Raw genomic sequence first — 21,672 nt, 5'->3', positions numbered from 1 at the left:
TGTGTCTCCTCCAAAATTTATGTTGAAACTTAATCTTCAATGCAACTCTATTAAGAGGTGAGGCATTTAGGATGTGATCAGGCCATGAAGGATCTGCCATCATGGACAAGACTAGTCACTTATAAAAGGGCTGGAGAAAATGAGGTAGGCCCCTCTTCTTCATCCGTTCTTCCATTTGAGGACACAGCACAGCAATAAGGTGTCATCTTGGGAGCATAGAAAAAGCCCTCACCAGACACTGAATCTGTCAGTTCTTTGAACCTGCCAGTTCCTTGATCTTGGACTTCCCAGCTTCCAAAACTGTGAGAATTAAATTTCTATTATTTATAAATTACCCAGTCTCAAGTCTTTTGTTATGGCCGCACAGAAAATTAGGATAAGCCCATTAGGTTATTTGAAAAGCCATGGATAACGAAAGACCATTGTCTTTAAAGTAACACCAATTGCTTAATATCTTCCTGCTCTCTCACAGATGACTATAAATAGGATAACATATATTGATTATCAGTAGATTTGGTTCTTCCCATTTATACATAGAAAATATATTCTTTATAAAAGTAAGTTTAGTAATTTTTCTATGGAAGAACACTATAAATAATGTTGCAATTTTATTGTTCCATAATATTCTCTTTAAGAAGAACACACCGTTTAGTTCTAGAAGGACAAAACTATAAAGTGTTGACAAAGACTGGCCTTGTCAGCATCCTTTGGTGTGGATTTTTAATTGTCAAATGTTTCTAATTAAAATAAGAATATGGAAAATTTCTGCAGATTGTAAACTGACAAAAGAAATAATGATCATTTGCTTAATGACTGATAAAAAAAAGTTTCCAAAAAACACTATTTTCCTTTTTTGTGGATCTCAAAGATGGTGCACTTTGGTAACCTTAGTTCAGTATACATCATAAAAGAGGAATCATCAAACATTAAAAAAAGTCAACTCAAAGCAATGAAGATGCTTAAGTTCTTCAGTTTTTTAAGAAGTAGACACTTTTTCACACACTAGAAAACAAAAGCTTCATTATTTGTATAGCTTGCTCATTCACTGCAGCTCAGAAAAATATTTTCAGATATTTGCTTCTATCATCACATGTTCTATCTGTATCTATACCTATAGCTCTAGTTGAATATATACAACTGAAATGAAGAATTTTCTCTTCATTTGCAGACATTTCTACTATGGAGAGAAAACTTGAAAAATAAACCTATTAAAATTGTATTTTATTTCAAGAAGGCAATCCATTTAATACATGCTTGTTTTAATAGACAAATGACAAAAGATAACATTACTAGTAAATTGTTACTTATAACACCGAACTAGGAAAAAAAGAGTCACATAGTAATACCTGACGCTTGTAAAAAGACTGTCTTGCCCTTTACTCCACTAATCCTAGTTTTGAACATTTTAAGAAAGTAATTACACATATAAGATACATGTGATATACAATTATTAGAAAGCAAGATACAAAACATATAGCCATTATCATTTCAGCTATATAAAAATTGGAGTAGGGAGAGACATATGAATATATCAAAAAGGCTATATTGGGGTAGTGGAATATTAGGTAACATAATTTTTTCCTCTTCTGTTATTAGATAACTTTCATTTAAAAAGTTTTCAAAAATATAGTCTAAACTAAATTTTACCTAATATTTAGTCAAGGGTATTATTTTGTGGAAAAAAAATGATATGCAAATAATGAACATTCTTTAAGCAGCGTTAGTTGTTGAGATAATAACAGTCATGTTCGTAAAGTTTCAAGGATGAAATGAAGTGCTATTCATCCAACTTTAAGTTCAGTTACATCAGATGGATGGCATTAAACTTGCCAAGTATCTGCCTTTTGCAACATATTGTAGATAACTCAAACAAATTACGTAGCCAATCTTCAGCAGTGTAATAGGTATATTCTCATCTTCCTAGCAGGTTATCAATGTTTGCTAAAACAAATATGCCTTTTGTGGCAAAGTTCAGAGGAGGAAAAAATATATAAATGCTCATCAATAGAAATTATATAATGATACAGTTTTCTTAAATGACAGATTTTAACAAGATAGGCTATGCAATCCAATATCTCAGTGTGCAAAATGATAGAAAACAATGAATACAGTACCTATTATTCTTCATTGAAAAAGTCAAATCCACTAAGAAATAAAAATCAATAATCAAATACCTTTTCAAATATTCAACCCTACCTTCCTTTCTCCATAATGGTATCTCTTTGCATATCACGCATAAAGAAGTCAGTCTTCAGCAAAGGTAGTGTAGGACCACACTGACGCATACCTTAGTATGCGCATACCTTCCTACTGCTTGTTAGCTAATGAGATAGTTCATTAATTGTGCTGAACCTCAGTTTCCCTGTTTGTAATATATTGAGACTGACAGTAAAACCAACATAATACCCAGAATTGTTGGGAACAGTAAGTGGAATACAGGCTGAGTGAAATGATTACAGATTAACATGAAAAAGGACAGTGGGAAGGGAGTTTACATGGATGGGATATCTGTGATATTAGTGTTAGATATGATTCACTCCTCAGCATTTATTATTAAAATACACATGTCACTTTTTAAATAGTAATTTAGTGTTACTACCGAAGTTGTTTGCTCATAGTCCAAGGACAATTAACAAAAGTTATACAATAGAGAAAAAAGGAAGGGTGTGTTTGGCAGCCGCAAATCTTTGGGGACTTTACTGATTCAAGTTCATCTTGGCTGGCTGTGTAATAAAACAAAAACTGCAAAATAGAGTAGAGATTGGGAATTTAGTAAAACAGAAAAATGGGCAGTTGCGTCTGTGTCAATTAGAAGAATTTTAAGGATCTCTCATTCCAAAGCAACAAAGTTCCATGAACTTAAATAGCTCAGAAATCCCCATAACCATCAAATTGACTGGTCTCTATTTGCTTTGTTCCTCTCAGTCTCACACTCCACAAGTCTGTGTATGCTATTAACAGTGGGAAATAATTTGAGTGAAGGAACCTTACACTGAAGCACTTTTTGCCTCTCCATAGCAAACATAGTAAAATTTAATTTGCCTATGCTTAGATTCTTTAAATGACATTTTGCAGCTTTAAGAAATTTATTTAACATCTTTGAGCCTTGGTTTCCTCAATATAAAAGAAAAAAGTATGGCCAAGGGTGAGGTAAGATACACAAGTAAATGGCATAGCATAATATTGACACATAGTATGAACAATTATTTGCTTCATGTACTTCTCAACATTTTATGCTGTAGTTAAGCATGAGCGTGGCAGGAGAGGTCTCTCCCCCACTCATTAGAAATGTCCGGTGATGGTTTGGCAATTATCGCATTGCCTCTCTAGAAATGATAATTTGGCTGTCAGGGAGAGAATCTCCTGATGGTCCACACAGGCTAACATTAGAAGTGTTAATTGAATGTAGGCCTCAGGGAGAAGCAGCTTCTTGAGCATGAGTGTTAACAGTCAAAATGGTGAAGTGTGATGTTTCAAGAACACATTGCACTGGAAAAAGGAAGGAAGCCTCAGATAGGCATGCATATAACTCCCTAAACACACTGAATGTGCTCAATTCCAAAAGGTAAGGGAAGCACTGCACATGCAGGAAGCCCATCCTAAGGAAAGAATTACAGGAAAAGACCAGCCTATAAAGTTGTAGGATCAAGGTTAAAGATCTCTTTTTTGCTGTCATCTACTCTGTCGCAGACCTTCAGGTGTGCACTTGGGTCTCTTCCAGGCAAATTTTCCTTTCTTTCATGTTCTGAAGACTTTTTAAAGAAACTTCCACTCCTGCTCTGAAACTTGCCTCGGTCTCTTTTTCTGCTCTATGTCCCTCAGTCAAATTCTTTCTGAGGCAGCAAGGACTGAAGTTACTATGGACCCATACAGACAGGCTGCTGGTAACTCATGGTAACTTGGATCTCTACCACCACTAACAATACTTTCATCAATATAGGTTATGAACGTGTTTGGCATTTTAAATTTATTTTAACTCTTTCATTTGTACTTATGTTTTAGTGTAGCTGTTTTTTTCTCCAGTCTCATTAACTTCCTACCCATAGCTATTTTCTGTTATGAATTGTTCACGTTATAAACCATTCTATCTAAAACATCAGCTTTTTAAGAGAGGCTTCAAATTGTATTATTTCACTAAGATGCTTTTCTGGTGAAATAAAGAGAAACAGACGATCTTAGCACTTCCTAAATTTTTGAAAAGTTTTCATGGTTTTGTTGAACGTTGTTTCCTTAGTTTTTCTTTGTTTTCTAGAATATTTTAGATTAGAATCAATTTTAACTTTACCCTATCTTTTTACTTCTATAATTTCTCTTGACTACTTGTCTTTGGATCATTTCATAGCTCTGTTTTCCTCCACTTATTTTCTTGCTGTTATTTATGGTGATATCCATTTTGCATTTAAGTTTCCTAGGTGACATCCCCACATGCTTATTTGGCATCTAGTGGTTCCTCCAGGAAATTATATACCTAAACTCACAGTCTTTCTTTCCCCTTTCATTTCTATCTTTCATTTATATAATTTAATAATGTGACATTGTCTTACTTTATTCTCTAAAAGTTCTCCTAACAAATGTAAGAGTAAAAAATACGATATACATTTTATTAATTCCTTCAAATATTTACTAATTGCCTGCTTTGTTAGATGTTGAGACTATATAGGAGAACAAGGCCCCTATCATTAAGGAGCCCACCAATAAGTGAGAAAAACAAGTAATGGTAAAGCCACATTTGAAGGTAAAAAGGGGACACACAGGAAAAACACTTAAGCTCAAGCTTCTAGTGGGGATTACAACGGGTGAAATCCTCCTTTTTATTCCTTACAGAAACTATAATAGTCCTAGAATAGCTCAAAGAGTTGCAAAGTGAGATGAAACTAAATTTTTAAAAACAATCTCCAGCCCATTCATTCTTGTTCATCCACTGAGTAAAATATTTCATCAGAAGACATGAGATACTTCTTGCTGTTTGAATTTAGTGCTTCTCCTCACTTTTGACCACTCTCTCGCTCTGTATTTGGCTGACTATGGGAGATTTATTAGTGATATAAAATAGACGCACGGATAAGTATGTAGATATTGCATTCACACATGTTATAAAAATATAAATATATATTTTAAATCACTAAAAAATTTGCTTTCTCAGCTGAAAGAGTTCAGAAAATGCAACTTCAAAATATGACACTTTGGTATGCTAATTACTTCAAATTGAGGGCACTTGAGGTATGTTGGATATAGGCAGACATTTTCTCAGAGCTCCCCTTATCTGGCTAAAGACAGTGCCTCTGAAAGTAATACAGCTGTTGCCAATCCTCTCCCCGAGGGCTGCATCAACCAGGGAAGATTAACTCTTATCACAGGAGAGGAAGACAAGAAGTAGGCACCACACACAGACCAACTTTGTCACAAACCACCATGTATTCTTCTGAGGGCCCATTCATTTTTCCCAAAACCACTATAAATTGCCTACATCTCCTTCCCCCTCGGCTCTATAAACAGGGTATATAAGAATGATAAATCTCACTTGGTTTTAGGGTATTCACTTGTCTTTCCTGCAATGTTCTGGTGCACATGATAAATTTGTGTAACTATTCTCCTATTAATCTGCCCGTTGTCGGATTATTTAACAGACTCAATTATTAAACTCTCAGAGGGCAAAATTCTTCCCTCCCCTATACAGCTTTTAGATAAGATAGTCAAATTGTTCTCTTTTCATCTCTCTGATAATGCTGTCATGATTTTACAAGTAATAATGTGTTTAACTCAAATATAAAGAGTGTCCACGAAATAGGACATGATTACTAAAATGACATTAAATGTGTCTGTGATGCCCTATGCCCTTTTTAATGAAACTCACCATTCTCACTTCCAAGGCTGGAAGAAGTGGCTGTAGGTGATTCCTCTAAAATAAATTTTTCTGTTTTGTTATCATTACTCAGTGTAATGCCTGTATAGCATAGCTAAATTGCTACCCCACCTTGACTCTCCTAATTTGTAAGAACAGGATGTTTGTGGTCCGAAGTTCCCAACCTGACCAGGCCAGTTGAGACCAGTGGTATCCAAGATGGCAGCTCACTTGAGCTCTGAAGAAACTCTAACTTTATTGTAATCTAATTTCCATGCTAAACGAAAGTCCCATCAGTGCCATGACAGTTAACCATCATGACAATGACCAAAAGAAACCATAAAAGGAAGGCAGCACTCTGGTTCTGAGATTTTCTCTGCCTATTCCCAGAAAATGCATGGATATTCCTCCCCTTGCTTTTAATGCTCTACGCCTTAATTCAAGTAGCCTTCTATCTGTGACTTTCCAGCTCTCAGGAGCTGAGAAGTTGATTTGTGAGCTGTGCTGCCACTTCTCAATCCCATGGCCATCAAATAAAGCCTGAACTGCTTGATGCTCATTTTTCAGTTTCATATAATGGCTTTGTAACACTGAACAGGGAAAGACCCCTCCATTTCTGGGGGACCGGCTTTGCCAGTAACACTATCACAAGACTTTCTGCCCTGACCACCCAAGTCTGACTGCTACTACCAGATGAATGGTAACCAATCTATAAATAGTAGCTATTATTTTTATTTCGTTATTGATATGTAGCAAAAGTGAACTGTTATCCTATTTTATAGCACTAATATGTTTGTAATCTCTCTGTAATTTATAAATATGTTTGACGTAATAGAGAAAATAACGTGCATGGAGTCAGACAGATTTTCCTCTCAATATTAACTGTCATGTATTATGCAGAATTAAACAAATCACATAATCCCCCTGAATTTTAGTTTATTATGAATGAACTGTGAGTAATAATACTTATTTCTCAATTGTATTATAAAAAGTAAAGGCAATAATAAACCTAAAGCATTCACAGTACCTGTCAAAGGTTAGGAGCTCAGTAGCTAGTGGCTATTGTTATTAAAATTATGTAAGCCTATCTCCCTTTGCTTCCTTGAGGACAGATACCACTCCACTCCTTCATCATGTTAACACTTGCTCCAGTCAAAGTCCCTGGCTCAGACTGACTTTCAAATTTTTAAACATACTTTATTGTGAAGTAGAACATTACATGTTTATTTATATACATACTGTTAAATAAAGGAGGAGACCATTGTTTTGGACTGAGCTTCTGTACTAGACTCCAAAAGTCTGAACCAAAATGGAGTCATTCATGTTAAGATTCCACGTCACCAAACTCAAGGTAACTTATTTTTATGGCCTTCCAAGAAATCATGTAGAGGTGATAGCCAAATCCCAAACAAGCTAGTTTTATTGGGCATAATAAGGAAGTTTCCTCCACTTTAACTTTTACAAGGAAAGTAACATGAAGTAACCTGATGTTAAACAATCCACTTTTTGTATTAGCTTGTTTCCTTGTTTCTATTCAAAGTACCTTATAAAAAACAATTGTTGGGCTGAGCGCGGTGACTCACGCCTGTAATCCCAGCACTTTGGGAGGACGAGGCGGGTGGATCACGAGGTCAGGAGATCGAGACCATCTTAGCTAATACGGTGAAACCCTGTCTCTACTAAAAATACAAAAAACTCGGGAGGCTGAGGCAGGAGAATCGTCTGAACCTGGGAGGTGGAGGTTGCAGTGATCTGAGATTGCACCACTACACTCCAGTCTGGTGACAGAGCGAGACTCCGTCTCAAAAAGAAAAAAAAAAAAAAAAATTGTTTTGCCATGCCCAGAGGAGGAACTTTTGTAAATCTTTATATGAGATGCCACCAATTCATAAATTGTTAAAGCCAATTACATCTTTAAACTAAATTTGCTATAATTTTGTTTTTTGATGGCCCAGTTACACATAAAAAACCACATATTTCCCCTTCTGCATATTATTAATTTCCATGATAATTCAGGAACATGCATTATATTTTTTTTTCTAAGTCTTTGGCTATCATTACATCCCACTGACTACTTAAATTGTTGCGTTTGTTAAATTACTCTAAGTACTGGAATCTTGATTAGTATAACAAAAGAAGTATAAAATAAAGAAGATAGTTTGTAAATTATATGACACAGCTTATATAATAAACTTAAAATATCCAAAATATTCAACTATTTAACTTTATGTATAAATTAACTTCAACTACACGCCTAATTTGAACACAATATGGTGGAATATTTTTAACTCAATTTATGCCTTAAAGGTAAAACACCTTCCTATTGGCATTTAAATCACAGAGTAATTATTTCCTTATATCCACGCTGTACTGCAATATGACAACCCTTTGTGATAAAGACTTTAACAAATATGTACTATTGCTACAGCAAGTTCCATTGAATATTAAAGATTGTATCTTTTTGGCAGCTCTTCATCAGGGTACTGGAGTGTGTAAGAAACTGGAGGCAATCCCCATTATGTATCATAGGATACTGTCACATTCACACTCTACATCTGTCTCACAGAGCTGACTAGGAGAGTAATTACTGCTGAGATAAGCCTTTTCTAGAATATATGCAATTAATTCTCCTGAAAAAAGAAGGAAAGTAGCCTGACACTTTAATAATGTTTAAGTATACCTAATCTATTACTTTTCTGTTCGTAATGTTTCCTAAATATGAAAAAGAAAGAGGATTTGAAAGTAGTTACAGCTGTCCATTTCTATGTAAATCATCCATGGAACTGTAATATTCTATTCTAAAATGACTAGCATGAAATAATACCATAAATTATAATGGAATGTAGAGCAAGTGGGGAATTACTTTTAAGATAAATTCATGATATGATTTTCATGCACAAAGAATGTTTCTCTTATCATGCAGGAATTATTCTGTTATTAAAGCATCAAGGGCATACAATTTTATTCAATTTGAATTCTGAAAGTATTTTAAAATCAAATCAAAATTACTCTTCTCTCTAGATTTCTGATAAAGTGCTAGTTAGCCATATGTATTTCTTAGTCTTTTATTTTTAGCTCCCCCTTTTTATTATGCATAGTAACCTGATTACACATAATGATACACTTTCAGTTTTTCAATTGCCTTCAATTTTTTTCAAAAATCATCATTTCTACAAGTGCCTTTATTTAGTCCCATGTTTTGCTATTTGATTGTTAACAAACGAGCCAAGACCTTGCCTTACAATTAATAAAGTAAATGACATTTGAAAAGGTTGGAGAAACATGATTGTTTATATGCTTACTTACACTCAAGTAAGAATATAATTTTCAATATTTGCTTTGAGTGAGAACAAAGTAGGTTGAATAACATGAAAAGGGATGTAAGTTTTTAAACATTTTTTTAATGAGGCCTGGCTTTCTTGAGTTCATATTTACATTACAGGAGGAAAAAGTGTTCAATTCAATGATGTATCTATTATAATGGATGCCTGAAAAGCTTATTTTTAACCATCCTCTTCTAAAAGAAAAACATAGGATTAAATAATAATATGGCATTAAATTACTATTAGTAATGGCCAGAAAAGAAATGAAGCTAGTTAAAACTTTTATTTAACTTTATGTAAACTATTATGTCAAAAAGTAAAAAGTAAATTTTAGTAAATGTAATATTTGTTTAATAAAAAAAGAGTCTGCAAAAGATACAGTATAGGTAATTACTAAATCGTGCTCTTGATGTAACATTTATTTTTTAATTGTGCTTTAATTTTAAAAGTAAAATTAACATTTTAAAATACAAAATAAAGTTCAGTTTTGAAGATATTATTAAAATTCAGTAGAATATTTAATTATAAACTAAAATGTCCAAACATCCCCCCCAAAATAGAGAGCTCACAGTTCACACATTATTCTTTTGTTTTGAATCTTAAATACAAATAAATACTCCAAATGGTTACTATTAACTGACATAATTTAAGTATCTCAAGTTCCATGTCTTTGTCTTTACAATAACTATGCTCTCATTGCTTATTTTGAAATCTATATTTGAATACATTGATAAGTAGTACCTCAAGTTTTAGAAACACAAACAGTTTAAAGCTAGTTGGAAGATTCTGACTTAAGATCACAAACTTAACTCTCAAAATAAAACTATGTGGTGGAATCCTTGAGTGTTTCAGCTCCATAACTGAAAGACCTCCTAGTTACACTTCCATTTAAAAATGCATTCTTTATTAAAGGACAGGTAATTAAAAAATGTGATAATTGAAAAAAATTTTAAAGTTTGTGGGGAAAAATGTGCGTTTGTGTGTCTATGTATATGTATGTGTGTGTGTAAAGTTTAAAACTTAATCGTGACCTACATTTAGAATTTGGACCCACAAAAAATTCTTCTTAGGAAAGAGTCTGTCATTACCGACATGTTTTAAATTTTTGCCTCTGATAATAGTCATACATTATTCCTACAGTCAATGTATTCCCTTACTGCTTAAAAAGATGTGGTGGTGAAGGTAACTGTTAAATTTCACTAGCATTGAAAAGTATAGATGTTGTAATGTTAGTAAACAGAGGAAGATTATGAAGGAAAACATAATAAGTATTTTTGTTTTGCTTTTTTGTTTAAATCATGTTATTAAGGGCTGTTATTAAAGTGTTTATTTTACAGAGGGCTAATAAACTTACTTTTTCAGAAAATCTGTTTTGTTTTTCCGGTGACCCATTTGAACTGGACTTTTAAATAGAAACTTTTTTTTTTTTTTTTTTTTTTTTTTGAGATGGAGTCTCACTCTGTCCCCCAGGCTGGAGTGCAATGGCGCATTCTCAGCTCACTGCAACCTCCGCCTCCAGGGTTCAAACGATTCTCCTGCCTCAGCCTCTGGAGTAGCTGAGATTACAGGTGCCTGCCACCACACCCAGCTAATGTTTTGTATTTTTAGTAGAGATGGGGTTTCACCATGTTGGCCATGCTGGTCTCAAACTCCTGACCTCCTGATTCCCCTGCCTCGGCCTCCCAACGTGTTGGGATTACAGTCGTGAGCCACCAGTCCCAGCCAAAACACGTATGTTTTTACGGAAATAGACATAGAAAGCTGTATCTGATACATTTTACCCAGATCAGCTAGAAAACAAATAAAAGTGTCCAACAGGAATATTCTGAATGGTAGAAACCCTAAAAGTTCAGAATGATAAACTGCTGACAATTTACATTTGGTAGTATGATTATCCATACAAATCTGTTTAACATTTTTTAAAGTGTATATGTAAATTGTCATCCAAATCAAAACAGTAAATTCACAGCACCGTCTACTAACCTCAATTAGGGCAATTAAATTCTTCGCTTCACAGTCATAGAACTAACTAAATTTATTATGTTTTCATTTGTAATTTAACTCTAACTTACTTAAAAAATATTTTGAATGAATTTATTAATAAATACCAAATATACTTTCTTCAATTTCTGATGTCCTATGGTACACACTCTTCATCCATAGTGTAAAACCATTTATAAGATTTTTTAAACCACTGATAAGATTAATAATCATTTACAAGAACAAATCCATCCCCCAAAACACGAGACTACACTTCACCATCAACATTTATAACAAATCTCTCAAATTTATCTTAGTCACCTGAGGATAATATTTACAATGCCCTTCAGCATCATATAAGCAATAAAATTACGTGGCATTCTTCAACACAACCTTCACTAAATAGCTGAGGGAAAGACACTGAAACTTTCTCAGAAGTGATAAAAATATTTCTGTTTTATATCATTAAGTGTAATAAATTAAACTTATGATGCAAATATTTAAAATACCTTTTATTATAATTAATTATGATTATGCATACTTTTAGCTATTATGTTTAGACTTTTGGTCTAAATCTATAGCTATGCTTTAAATATCTTAATAAATTAAATTAGTAAAATCCCTAAATCTTTCTGTTGGATAAGAGAGATGTATTTCTAATATTCAAAAAGTCCAACATATTCTACAAAATAAATAGAACCTATATTTTAAAATATATATCCAAACATTTAATTATCAAAAAAGTCCTCCTATTATTTTTGATTCTGAATGTTGGTTCTCTTCCATGCCCTCAATTAGCTAATATTCTCTCCAATCACCATGATGTGTAATAATTCTCACTGAGGTGTATGTCATAGCTTTTGTTCTCATTTCCCACCCTGTTTAATAGTTCATAGTAGTTCTTAGCAATCATCTTGTTCAGTGTTTTGGTTTGTTTGCTTGATTTTGTTCTCAGCTGTGGTTTTTCATCAAATAAAATCTTATGGAGTATAATGATATGCATTAAGTAAAAACTGCTTATTGATTGAAATGATAATGTAATAAGTAATGACATGCAAAAAACAATGAAATGAGGACTACTATCATTAAGTGGGTGGGGAATGGAAATCCACAGGATCCCTCTGCTGCCCTTATTTCCCCCAACACACACTGATCACAGAGTGAAAACCATTCAATGTGTTTAAACACTGAAATTCTTCATTTATTTTCCAAAGAAGTAGTCTGATGCTTTTCTGATTATACAAGTAATATATTTGTTATTAAAAATGATACATTACCAAATTAAAGCAGAAATTGAACGGTCTAATTTCTCAAAGATAAATACTATTAATTATTCTAGACTTTCTATACAATATATATTTTTCCCATCATGTTCTAAAATCTGCTTTTTCCCTCCACTTAATAATTTTATAAGCAACATAGCTATAAAAATATATATAATATATAATACAGTTATATAAATATAAATATGCTCTAATCTATCAAATTCACTATTGATAAATATGTAATATTTTTAATGTTATGGTCCTATGGTCTGTGTATGTCCCCCCAAATTCTGGCATTGAAAACTTAATCCCAAACAGTGTTGGGAAGTGCCACCTATGGAGAGATGTTTAGATCGTGAAGGCTTCCATCTCATGAATATACTAAAGCTGCCATAAAACGGGCTTGCAGGAGCAGATGCATATTCTTCTGCCTTTCTATCATGTGAGCACAAGCATTCCTTCCCTTAGCTTTCAAGGCACCATCTTGGAAGCAGAGAGATGCGCCCTAACATGCTAGCTCCTTGATCTTGAACTTACCAGCCTCTAGAACTGTGAGAAATATGTTTCTGTTTTTATAAATTACCATAAATTATCCAGTCTGTGATATTTTGTTAGAACAGCACAAAACAGACCAAAACATATGGTAATACTATTTGACAGTGGAAGAAACCAGTGCCCAAATAGAGAAAAATACCTAAATCTGGTCACACAGGCAATTAAGATTAGAGGTAGGACAAGAAACTCATATCCCAATTTTCCATGTCACCATATTGACTCACTCTTCTCCTCAAGTAAAGAAAGCTAAGGCCCCAGGAAGAAGAAGAAGAGATTTTTCCTTTGCTCTATTTCTTATTTAATGCAAAGAAGATTTTGTTCTATTACAGAAGAGTTGGGAGTAGATGTTCCATGCTGTGAACGAGTTTCCTCTCTGTTTACCATATTACAAACTTCTGGCTACAGAATGTATTTCTCGTTTTCTCCAATTAGTTGCCTAGCACATATATAATCCCAGGACACTCTAATATTCTAACATTTAATATCCCTTTGGACATAATAAAACAATTACAAGTGATTATTTTTATCTCGATCTGTTGAAAACAGTAAATCTCACCAAGGTAAGTAATGCATAAATATTTCAGGGATAATAAGTTTTGACTTTTTAAAATTGTTCCTAAGAGTACAAACAGCTTATTGTTTTCTTTTTAGAAAGAAAAAGAAGGAATAAATTGGAAGTGAGGCTATAAAATACAAAAATACATTCACATTAGAAATGCAGTTAATAATCTGAATAGTTAACCCAAACAATATCAATATATAATCCTAAATCAAAATTATTATTTTCAGTTTCTTAGTGTATTTATGCTTTGTTAAATCTACCCACCCAGCAATAAAAAAGAATTAAGCCAATGTAATAATTTTGAAATCACATGGTAGAAAATAATGATAATTTTTGAAATGTGCATTTAATGCTGGAAAAAAATATATAGTAGAACTCTCTAATTTTCCACAACTGAACTTGCTAACATTAAACAGTCATGAGCACAAAGAGTATGTGCTATGTACTGAATTGTTCCCCCTGCTCCACAATTCATGTATTGAAGCCCTGACTCCCAGTGTGATGATATTTGGAGACAGGACCTTTGGGAGATGATGAGAGTTTTGATGAGGCCATGAGGTGGGGCCCTTATGATGGGATTAGTGTCTTTAGAAGAAGAGACATCAGAGGGCTTGCACGATCTCTCTTTCTCTCTCTCTTCTCTCTCTCCCTATATGCATGCACCAAGGAAAGACCGTGTGAACACGTACCGAAAAGATGGCCATCTGAAAGCCAGGAAGAGAGCCCTCACCACAATCCAATCACTGTGGCACCAGATCTCAGACTTCTATCCTCCAGAACTCTGACAAATAAACTTTTGTTGTTTAAGCCACCCCATCTATGGCATTTTGTTTTGGTAGCCTTAGCAGATAAATATAGTGTACAAACAGTTACATATTTAATAGCCCAAGGAAAGGTGCCTCCCTTGTTCTGGAGTTGTTGTTTTTTTTTTTTTTTTTCCCTGGGTATCTATAAGTAGATGTTTTTTCTATAACATAACATTTCATTGGGGACTACATATTTAATCTAATATCCCTATAGCAGTGGTTCTCACCTGGAGGCAATTTTGACCCCATGGGACATTTGGCATTGCGTAGAGGTGCTACTGGCATCTAGAGGAGAGAGGCTAGGGATGCTGCTAAACATCCTACAATTCACAGCACAGACACAACAAAATGCCACTAGTACTATTGTTGAGAAACCATGCCCTAAAAAGAAATGACTAAAACACTTGCATTTAAATGACTAAAAACCTTGTTATGGCCAAGAGTAGTGGCTCACATCTGTAATCTCAGCACTTTGGGAAACCGAGGTGGGCAGATAATTTGAGATAAGGAGTTCAAGACCAGCCTAGCCAACATGGCAAAACCTTGTCTCTATTAAAAATACAAAAATTAGTCGGGCATGGTGGCGTGTGCCTGTGGTCCCAGTTTCTCGGGAGGCTGAGGCAAGAGAATCGCTTGAACCCAGGAGGTGGAGGTTGCACAGTGAGCTGAGATCATGCCACTGCACTCCAGCCTGGTGACAGAGCAAGATTCTAACTAAAAAAAAAAAAAAAAAAAAAAAGAAAAGCAAAACATTTCTTTTTTCTAGGCCCATTATAGCCCTAACTTTTTACAACTCCTCCCACTATTGATGAGGCTAACTAAAAAATATAAATAATCAAAAAATTTAAAACTCTCTTAATTACTAATTGGGAATAAAGCCTTTCTTGGTACAATTACATCTAATTTCGTTCTACAGTGTACATGTAGATACAATTGCTTGTGATAATAACAGTGGTCAAGGAATCAGAAACCCATGAGAAAGAACAGAAAACTGAATCAGTTTTAAATTATTAAAGATTATAAACCTGTAGTATATAGTAGAGTATAACTCAACTGGTTTCTAACATTTTTTGAAATTTTCAATGTAAGTAAGGCATAAGTGTAAAATTTAACCTCCACCATAACAAAATGTCACAAGTTATTTATTACCAGGATCAGAAATAGTGGGACCAAAATTTTCCATGGAGGCAAGGGGTTTGTATTGGCCTATGTGATTGGCATTTCTCATCCATGCTCCAAATCCAGTTTGAATGACAATTTTTTTCCAATCATCTTTCCTCTAAGTAAAATTCTTGAATCACCAATTACATACTTCCCCCTTAGCTGCAGTCCTTTTTAATTAATCAAATAAACTATATTTTTAAAAGTTAACATTTTTCCTGTTTAAATATTCAAGATGATTATGAAAACTACAATAGCACAAAATTAAAATGCTGCTTGATTATTACCTGAGAAATTTTAGAAACTAAGTAGCCAATTTGAGTAATTCAAGTATAAAGAAAAGAAAAAAAATATATAGGACTTTTTTAGATGGAGGTGTAATAAATTTTTTAAATTATAACTACGCATACTGTCTTTGAAAGTAATCATTTTCTTTTTCATTTAATTCAGCAAATGAAGGTCCGATTTCTTGCATATGAATGTTTTAAAACTGATCATAACTAATGCTGAGAAAAAAAGAATACTCTTTTCTGAGTTAATTACCCAAATTCAAAATAAGCACTCTCTGACAAAGTAATAAATACTCTGGTATGTTAAAATTGATTATTTTATCCATTATGCAATAAATATCTATATGTGATATTTAGTCAACTCAAAGATATTTTTGTATGCCACATAAAAAAGCATTATTAGATAATATGTACCAAGAAGGCTATATTTAAATAAATGTTTTCATTATGTAATATATAAAATTGACACTACAATATGTTAATTATAGGTTTATAAAAAGTTATTTCGGTAATGTAACACATGTTCCTTTTGTCTGTGATACTATTCTTATCCTAAGTACTAGTTTATAAGTCTTCTAAAGCCACAGTAACATGTTAATGGGACCAATGATCAGCATCAATCCAATCATAGAACACTGTTTAAATAAAGGTCAAGTTTCAGGGAAAACATTGTCCATTGTGAAGAGTCTATAAATTATGCTCTGAATTTCTCTAATATCTCACCAATATGTTAGGAGTCCTCAGAAGTTTGATGGTCTATAAAGTCTGTTTTGTAATTTAGCTGTGTTCAATAATTACATAATACACTGTTGTGAGTCTGAAATAATCATTAAAAATATGTTGAGAAGGATTTGTATCTTGATCTTGATAACGAGTCAGGGTCTCTCTTATTGCATGGTTATTTCTTTATTGTTAGTGTAAAAATTAATGATAATTAAAAATATCTCTTATTTCTTTCTATTATTGTTTTAGAGTACTATCTTTTAAAATTTACATCAAGTGCACATTTTATTGCAAAATACTGTTAATATTCATAAATAGAAAACACATACTTAGAAAAAATAATGCCCACTGCTCTGTTATCTACCAAATGCATTTTTATATTATGAAAGTATAATTCCTTTCTTTTTATGATATTACATTAAAAACCACACTCTAAAACCTGAACTACACACACTTCATATTTTGGTATAATTTTTACATAATTTGGGAACTATATAATAAATTAACAAGAAGTCTCATTAGGTTAATATATTTTTGATGGCTTTATAAAAATAAATTGTAAAATCTGGTTTTGTTTGCTAGATGAAGTATTTTGCTTTATATTATAGATCTGTGTCTTTAGGTATAGCTTTATGGAGTTAAATCATGTGCTTTACAAAAACAATGTGGCCTAAGCCTTCAAGATTTCTGACAGATACAACTGAAATGTTTAATCCTGGTTCAGTGATATGTTTCTGGAATCATATACATTTCCACATATATTATAAAACATCCTTTCTATTCTTCAGCTTGTCAAAGATCTACAGTTTTCATGACAGAATTATAAAAACTGATCATTGGATTGAACCACTGGAAGGATTTACAAATAACTAATGCCATTGGTGTTAATAAATAAGGGTGTGGAACAAATAACCTTGAAAGGAAAGTACACTCTGTGGGCCAAGTATTGTTATCACTTACCAGCTCTTCCTGAAGTTGGGAAATGAGTTCATCCTTCTCTTTCAGCTGCAGCTTGAGCATCGAGCATTCATCTTTCATTATATCCTATAAAAACATCAAAGAGACGGCATAATAGGCTTAGCCCTTTTACTTTGCTCTTGATAAGGAAAGTCAGCTTCACACAGTGGGAGATAATTGCATCTGACTGATGAAACTCAAATTCCCTCTACAGTATGATATTTTTCATAATCTTAGTTGCAAAAAATAATGTATCCAAAAAATGCTTTTAGGCTATAATCATGTAGAGACACACACACACACACACACACACACACACACACACACATATGTTTTTGCTTAGTTTTTTGTTTTCTTTTTGGTATGCCTCTATCAATTTATTTGCCTAGGACAGAAACCAGGAAACCTTCCTAAATTATTCCCTCTCATGTTTGTGCATACATAGTAAGTAGAACAGAAATAACTCTACATTAAAAAGATAGTGATATGGCTTGGCTCAGTGTCCCCACCAAAATCTCATCTCGAATTGTAATCTCCACATGTGGAGGGAGGGACCTGGTGGGAAGTGATTGGATCATGGGGGTGGTTTTCCCCATGATATTCTCACGATAGTGAGAAAGTTCTCATGAGATCTGATGGTTTAAAAGTGGCAGTTTTCCCTGAGCACTCTCTGACTCCTGCCACCTTGTGAGGACATGCTTTATTCCCCTTAGCCTTCCACCATGATTGTAAGTTTCCTGAGGCTTCCCCAGCCATGAGAAACTGTGAGTCAATTAAACCTTTTTCCTGTATAAATTATCTAGTCTTAGATCATTCTTTATCGCAATGTGAAAATGGACTAATACAGAAAATTGATGATTGGAGTGGGGCACTGCTGTAAAGATAAACTGAAAATGTGGAAGCACCTTTGAAACTGGGTAATAGGCAGAGGTTGGAACAGTTTGGAGGGCTCAGAAGACAGGAAGATGTGAGAAAGTTTGGAGCTTCCTAGAAACTAAAATGGTTTTGATTAAAATGGTGATGGTGATTTGGTCAACAAAGTCCAGGCTGAGGTAGTCTCAAATGAAGATAAGGAATTTCCTGGGAACTGGAGTAAAGGTCACTATTGCTATGCCTTAGCAAGGAGCCCGGTGGCATTTTGCCACTGCCCGAGAGATCTGTGAAACTTTGAACTAGGGAGACATGATTTAGGGTAACTGGTGGAAGAAATTTCTAAGCAGCAAAGTATTCAAGAGGTGACCTGGCTGATTCCAAATGCATTCAGTCATATGCATTCAAAAATGGATTATTGGAAACAGGCACTTTTATTTAAAAGAGAAGCGGAGCATAAAAGTTTGAAAAATTTGCAGCCTGACCATGAGGTAGAAAAGAAAAACCCATTTTCTGGGGAAAAATTCAAGATGACTGCAGAAAATTGCCTAAGTAATGAAGAGCCAAATGTTATAGCCAAGACAATGGGGAAAATGTCTCCAGGGCATTTCAGAGATCTTCACTGCAGCCTCTCCCATCACCATACAGGAGCCTTTCCCAACAAGGACAGCAGCCTCTCCCATTACAGGCCAGGAGGCTTAGGAGAGAAAAATGGTTTTGTGGGCTGTGTCCAGGGCCCTGCTGCTCTGTGTAGCTTTGGGCCATGGCAGCCTGCATCCCAGCTGCTCTTGCTCCAGCCATGGCTAATAGGGGCCAAAGTACAGCCCAGGTCTTTGCTTCAGAGGGTACAAGCCCCAAGCATTGGTGGCTTACATGTGGTGTTGGGCCTGCGGGTGCACAGAAGACAAGAGTTGAGGTTTGGGAACCTCTGCCTAGATTTCAGAGAATGTATGGAAATGCCTGGATGTCCAGGCAGAAGTCTGCTGCAGGGGTAGAGCCCTTATGGAGAACCTCTGCTAGGGCAGTGCAGAAGGGAAATGTGGGGTTGGAGCCACCCACACAGAATCCCCACTGGGGCACTGCTTAGGGGAACTGTGAGAAGAGGGTCACTGTCCTCCAGATCCCAGAATCATAGATCCACCGACAGCTTGCACCATGTGCCTGGAAAAGCCACAGGCACTGTATTAGTCCATTTTCATGCTGCTGATAAAGACATACCTGAGAATGGGAAGAAAAAGAGGTTTAATTGGACTTACAGTTTCACATGGCTGGGGAGGCCTCAGAATCGTGGCAGGAGGCGAAAGGTACTACTTACATGGCAGTGGCAAGCGAAAATGAGGAAGAAGCAAAAGTGGAAACTCCTGATAAACCCATCAGATCTGTGAGACTTATTCACAAGCATGAGAATAGCATAGGAAAGAACAGCCCCCATGATTCAATTACCTCCCCCTGGGTTCCTCCCACAACATGTGGGAATTCTGGGAGATACAATTCAAGTTGAGATTTGGGTGGGGACACAGCCAAACTATATCAGGCACTCAACACCAGGCTGTGAAAGGAGCCACAGGGGGTATACCCCACAGAGTCACAAGGGTGGAGCTGCCCAAGGCAATGGGAGTCCATCCCTTGTGTCAGCGTTCCCTGGAAGTAAGACACAGAGTCAAAGGAGATTTTGGAGCCTTAAGATTTAATGATTGCCCCACCAGGTTTCAGAATTGCATGAGGCCTGTGGCCCTTTTGTTTTGGCCAACCCCTTTCATTTGGAATAAGAACATTTACCCATTGCCTGTACCTCCATTGTAGCTTGGAAGTAAGTAACTTGCTTTTGATTTTACAGGCCCATAGGTGAGAGAGATTTGCCTTGTCTCAGATGAGACTTTGGACTTGGGCTTTTGAGTTAATGCTGTAATGAGTTAGACTTTGGGGGACCGTTGCGAAGGCAAGATTGGTTTTCAAATATGACAAGAACATGAGATTTGGGAGGGGCCAGGGACAGAATGAAATGGTTTCTCTCTGTGATCCTACCCAAATCTCATCTTAAATTGTAATTCCCATGTGTCACAGGAGAGACCTGGTGGGAGGTGATTGGATCATGGGGGTGGTTTCCCCTATGCTGTTCTGGTGATAGTGAGGGAGTTCTCATGAGATCTGATGGCTTAAAAGTGGCAGTTTCCCCTAAGCTCTCTCTCTCTCCTGTTGCTTTGTGAAAAAGTGCCTTGCTTCCCCTCAGCCTTCCGCCATGATTTTAAGTTTCCTTTGGCCTCCCCAGCCACACAGAATTGTGAGTCAATTGAACCTCTTTGCTTTATATATGACCCAGTCTCAGGTTGTTCTTTATAGTGGTGTGAAAATGGACTAGTATAGATACTATACCATTTGGTCCCTGGCTATAATTAAATATTAATTCTCAAACCAATATCCATGTTACAGTGCTCATCTTTAATGATGTCCCTGTAACAATTGTGTCTTTCACTCAATCTTTGGGCATTTAATCTTCTCACTCTGCATGTACACCCAACCACGACCTCAATGTACACAATATATCCACATCCGTGGCCTCTACTACTCTATGCTGGTGTGATGGTTAATACTGAGTATCAAATTGATGGATTTAAGGATACAGGCTATTGATCCAGGATGTGTCTGTGAGGCTGTTGCCGATGGAGATTAACATTTGAGTCGGTGAGCTGGGAAAGACAAACCCACCCTTAATCTGGGTGGGCACGATCTAATCAGCTGCCAGCATGGCTAGAATATAAGCAGGCAGAAAAATGTGAAAAGAGAGAGTGGCCTAGCCTCCCAGCCTACATATTTCTCCTGTGCTGGATGCTTCCTGCCCTTGAACATCGGACTCCAAATTCTTCAGTTCTGGAATTCGGACTGGCTCTCCTTGCTTCTCAGCCTGCAGATGGCCTATTGTGGACCTTGTAATCATGTGAGTTAATACTTAATAAACTCACATATATATGTGTGTGTGTGTGTGTGTATATATATATACACTTATATATATGTGAGTTATTGTGTGTGTGTGTGTGTATATATATATATATTCCATCAGTTCTGTCGCTCTAAAGAACCCTGACTAATACAGCTGGTAAGTACAAGATACAACTAGCAAATCCAGAATTATCTGTATTCCAAGCTCCAGCTCTTAAGTACAACTACTCACTAAACATATACTCAATATTGTTCCATGGACACTCCAATTCAACATCCTCTTCCGCCACCTTAAGATTTCACTTCTGCTGATTTCCCCATTGTCTTCCTATTTCCTAAATTAATAATCAGGAAGCCATCATATACGTTCAGCTGCTACTCACTTTGAACCAAATCTGGAA

The 21,672-nt window shown here is 35.2% G+C and overlaps 1 protein-coding gene across 3 annotated transcripts in view; it reads right to left on the bottom strand.

Moving 5' to 3' along the window:
• Positions 1-21,672, bottom strand: part of CCSER1 (coiled-coil serine rich protein 1) — a 1,421,845-nt gene that overhangs the window by 743,950 nt on the left and 656,223 nt on the right. For all 3 annotated transcript variants that reach the window (XM_012499332.2, XM_030819130.1, XM_030819131.1), the window contains one exon: positions 17,468-17,551. In XM_012499332.2, the coding sequence (XP_012354786.1) occupies positions 17,468-17,551 (84 nt within the window). The remainder of the gene's footprint in view (positions 1-17,467; positions 17,552-21,672) is intronic.

The sequence above is a fragment of the Nomascus leucogenys genome, chromosome 9 (genome assembly GCF_006542625.1).
Source record: "Nomascus leucogenys isolate Asia chromosome 9, Asia_NLE_v1, whole genome shotgun sequence".
Lineage (NCBI taxonomy): Eukaryota > Metazoa > Chordata > Mammalia > Primates > Hylobatidae > Nomascus > Nomascus leucogenys.
The sequence above is the reverse complement of the archived record's forward strand: the minus strand, read 5'-3'. Positions and strand labels throughout refer to the sequence as shown.